Consider the following 4143-nt stretch of genomic DNA (forward strand, 5'->3'; position numbering starts at 1 on the left):
GTTAGAGAGAAAGCTCAAACTGCAAGCACTAATGAAGCAGCACTTGGAAAGAAAGAACCTGAGTGATTCTCATTGACTATGCAGGGGTCTATTGGCTGCTAAACTGAAGGAGGAGTTTACCCCAGAGAGGGCCAGGAGAGGACCAGTGGGGCAGGAGCCACTGTGATTTTGTGGGTGCACTCGAAGCTGTGGGAGTAAGGAAGAGCTGGGACACTGAGCTGTGTTTACCTGTCCATTGAGAATGCAGAATTCCTGAAGCTTGTTTGGTTTAAAGAATTTTCTGAATATTAGCATTTTCCTTCTTAGAAGAATCACTGGATATGGCCATTTCTGCCTTTAAACAGATACTCAAATTAACGTGTTAGCACCTCCAACTTAAAATTAATCTGCCTGGATTAGTCTCCTGGAAGGGGTTACTTACGCCTTTATTTGTGGGGTAGCTACAGTCTCCCCGCTGAACAGAGATCTCTGGTTTGTCACCAGACTGTTTGAGGTCTTTCTCTCCTTGATTGTGCCTGACCCTCTCCAGGACAAGACTAGGTCTTTCTTCTCCACGTGTCCTCCTATTCAGAGCACTTTCCCTCTGCACCAGCTCCCTGGCTGTGCAGGTATGGACCTTTGTCATCACCCATCACTTTATTCCCCAGATGGAAGCCCCCAGCAGTCCCAGGCCCAGAATGTGCGGGGGGTCAGAAGCCAGAGCTGGTGAGTGCACAGATATTGATGCAGTCACACCCCAAGTGAGAGTTCTTAAAAGCTCCAGTGAAGTGTTCTCTCAGCACCAGCAGGAGGGAATTGAGGAGCTTTGGGTTTGGGAACAAAAGTGAAATGAACTTAAGACAAATTCTGGCTCAAGGAACATATCTAGAAACTCCAAGTTTCCTTCTCTTCCATCCTCACTGCTAGTAAGAACGTGATCCCCATTACCACAGAAATGCCCCCCCACACACGCAGAGAGGGACAAATGGCTCCCTCTCACCTGCAGCCCTCCTCCCTCATACAGATGTGAAAGATTCATGTTGCATAAGGGAAACACAGTCTCTTCTGATATTTATGAGTGTGGTACGTAAAGACAATGACAGAACTGGGCAAAGAGGTTGGAGGTAGGGCCTTTCTCTAGTTCTATGACCTTGTCTAGAGCCAAATGCAACTGTAAAGAGTGGGGTCAGATGTAACGATTAAATGACGACAGAAGCTGAGTCTAGCCTTTACAATGACTGTACAGAAGTGGTGCCAAGAATGGAGCATTCACAGGCCAAGTGCACTGGGAACCTGGGAGAGAGCCACCAGTGAGCTCAGGGAGAGAGCCACCAAACTCCCTCCACAGCCCTTAGTAAAAGAGAGACTACAGAGTATTCTTCCTGAGTCAACTCTGGTAGCAGAAAGGACACCAACTGGAAGGAAGCCAGGGGACTGGGGTCTAGCCCCAGCTCTGCCACTACCTAGCAGTGGCCATGAACAAGTCACTGAACCTTTCTGAGATTCAGGCTGTTCCTCTGTAAAAAGGCAGGGATGACATTAGGGATGGTGAATGGCACACACACCTTTACCTCCATCCTGCCTTTAATAGAGGCTATGGTTCAACCACATCACTTATTAGAATTTTTTTCTACAGCATTCTGGGCAGGACCTTCCAAAAGGGTTGGTACAGAAGCCAAAATCTCCTTATTCTCCAATTTTATAAACTCTACAGTGCCCTCTAATTCCTACATTGAAGGTTCCGACTTTCCAACTAGGACATAACTATTTTTTTCTAATTTAGTGATAGCTCACTCAAAAAAAAAAAAAAAAAAAAGGAAAAGGACAATTTAGGATCATACTTTCATGCACTCCTGTATGCAGTCTGCTCCACCCAGGGGCTGAGCAGGCTCTTCCTGAGGTTACCCCGTCCTTCCTTCTGTGCCAGACATTCTTGTATTTGAGCCTTGCCCTCTGTCAGTTCACCCAGCATGACAGTCCCAGACTGGAGCTCCCTTCTATCCCAAATCGCCCATACTTCACAGCTTAATATTTGGCATCAAGGAATCTACAAGGAGGGGAATGATCTCCGGTTACTAAAAACCAAGACGAGAGAAGGCATTGAATGATTCTATCCAGTGCTTACCAAAGCTAACCAGAATGTCAGTTCTCACCCCTGGCAGGAAAGCAATCATACAAACAGTACGAGGATGAGGCCAGCTTCAGAAATTCAGGTGGAGGGGTGCCCGGGTGGCTCAGTTGGTTAAGCATCTGACTTCAGCTCAGGTTATGATCTCACAGCTCAGCTCACGAGTGTGAGCCCCGAGTCAGGCCGGGAGCTGGATTCTCTCTCCGTCTCTCTGTCCCTCCCTGCCCCTCCCCCCCTCACTCTCTTTCAAAAAAGAAAGAAAAGAAAAGAAATACAGGTGGATGCAACTGTGTTTTATTGAAAGAAGCTGTGAAGTGGTTAACATGGGGCACACCTCACCCCTCAAACCATGCAAGGGCAAGCCTTGGGCAGGGAAGCATTTGTGTACTGGAGAGGAGCACCAACTTGAGTTATTTCCCTCAGGGCAGGGAAGGGAGAGGGGAGACGCAGGGGTCACAGTGGTGAGGGGGTGCATCTCACTGCTCCGGCCTCAGGTGGAGACCTAAACAGAATCATCAAAGTGGACTGGCACATACGGGTCCCCCTCACAGGCCACGATGATGTATTTATGTTTCTGGGTGGTCTCATATGTACATCTGGGGTATCTGGAGCCAGGCCTCAGGTGGCAGTCGGTGATACTCATCTTTGAGAAACTCTGGTGGCAGTTGGGCTGCCCATTCTTGCAGGTGACATTTCCCTGGAGGCAGACGTCCTGGACATCTGCCAGAGGCTCATGTACAAAGGTGTTCACCGGCTTGCACCGTCCATCTGTCATTTGCCGGCGCCTCATCATTTCGTTGCAGTAGTTGCGGCCATAGTTGGTGAGGTTCGAGTCCACGTGCTGCCGCTGGAACTTCATGGCCCGGGATTCCTTGCCCAGAGAAGGCTGGACGTACCCCAGCGCCAGCAGCACCAGGACCAGAAGTGGGAACCAGATGCAGAACCTTTTCTGAGCCATGGTGGTCTCACTTCCCTGGGAGAGCCTAGCTAGGAAAGGGAGAGGAGAGAGAAAGCGCTGCCTGAGAAAGAGAACCCCAGCTCCTACCTGTGGCCTCCCTGGCTCACAGTCTCCCTTTGGGTCCTCCAGAAAGATATCCCTCCCTCTGCACAATTTTCCAAGTAACAACACACTCACATACACTGTTCTCCCACTAGCTAGAGAGAGGTGGTCTTCCCCTCCGGGTGGTGACATTGAAAGTGACCTCAAATCCTGCAGTCCTGTGCCTGAATACTAGGGAGTTTTAAATTTAAAATACGTCTAGACCCAGAACTCAAGTGGCTCATTAGAAAATCCTTTTGAATAAACTGTGAGCTAAATTGCATCCCTGAGATACCACCAGAACATCTAGGATCATAACTGACAGAGCCCTGTTGTCCTCCAACACAAGGGAAGCAGCCCACTGCCCAACACTGGCATCACAAAGGGATGCCATTTTATTCCAAAGAGAGGTGCTTGTGTCCCCCAGCTTGGGGCAGGGGGGCTGCTGCTCCTTCTCCAGCCCCATTCATTAGTTGTCTGCAGCTCCCATGCTCCATCTGGATATTTGCCTAGCCCAAGCTTTCTCCATGCGAGCCTCACCCACCCTGATTCCTCTTCTCCAACCCTTAAGCAGAAGGAGTCCCTGAGACCGCCTCTTGGGCTACTGACCTGGGTCTCTAGCTTCGTCTCCAGGTGAGAGCAGAAGGCCAGTCTCTGCAATCCCTGGATCCCCGGGGTATGAATCTTATATAGATTACAAAGGGGCTTGGCTTCTAAGAAAAGAAGGGTGGGAGGAGCATCTTGCTTTCAGTCCAGAGGGAATCAAGGACGTTGGGAGCGAGGGGTGAGGAATCAGCCAGGCCAAACTTTTGCAGCATTGCTGGGAAGGATGAGTCTTTGCCTATAGGAACCTTCCTGTGAATCTCATGGGTCTGCTGGTTCACAAGGAGCAGCAGAGAAAGTCACCACAGCACTGGTGCCTGAACTCCAGCAAAGTCTTTGTAATCTCAGGGCCATTTTCACCAAAGAGCCCTCAGTAGTGGTTAGCAGAGGGCAC

At 49.7% G+C, this 4143-nt stretch overlaps 1 protein-coding gene across 1 annotated transcript; it reads right to left on the reverse strand.

Annotated features, from left to right (window-relative positions):
* Positions 1–2379: 2379 nt before the first annotated feature.
* RNASE1 (ribonuclease A family member 1, pancreatic) lies at positions 2380–3877 on the reverse strand. Its single transcript, XM_060619115.2, has 2 exons — positions 3756–3877; positions 2380–3094 (listed from the first exon to the last, which is right to left on the reverse strand). The coding sequence occupies exon 2, from the start codon at positions 3063–3065 to the stop codon at positions 2610–2612; it is 456 nt and encodes a 151-aa protein (XP_060475098.1). The 5' UTR covers positions 3066–3094; positions 3756–3877; the 3' UTR covers positions 2380–2609.
* Positions 3878–4143: the final 266 nt, after the last annotated feature.

The sequence above is a fragment of the Panthera onca genome, chromosome B3 (genome assembly GCF_046562875.1).
Source record: "Panthera onca isolate mPanOnc1 chromosome B3, mPanOnc1 haplotype 2, whole genome shotgun sequence".
Classification (NCBI taxonomy): domain Eukaryota; kingdom Metazoa; phylum Chordata; class Mammalia; order Carnivora; family Felidae; genus Panthera; species Panthera onca.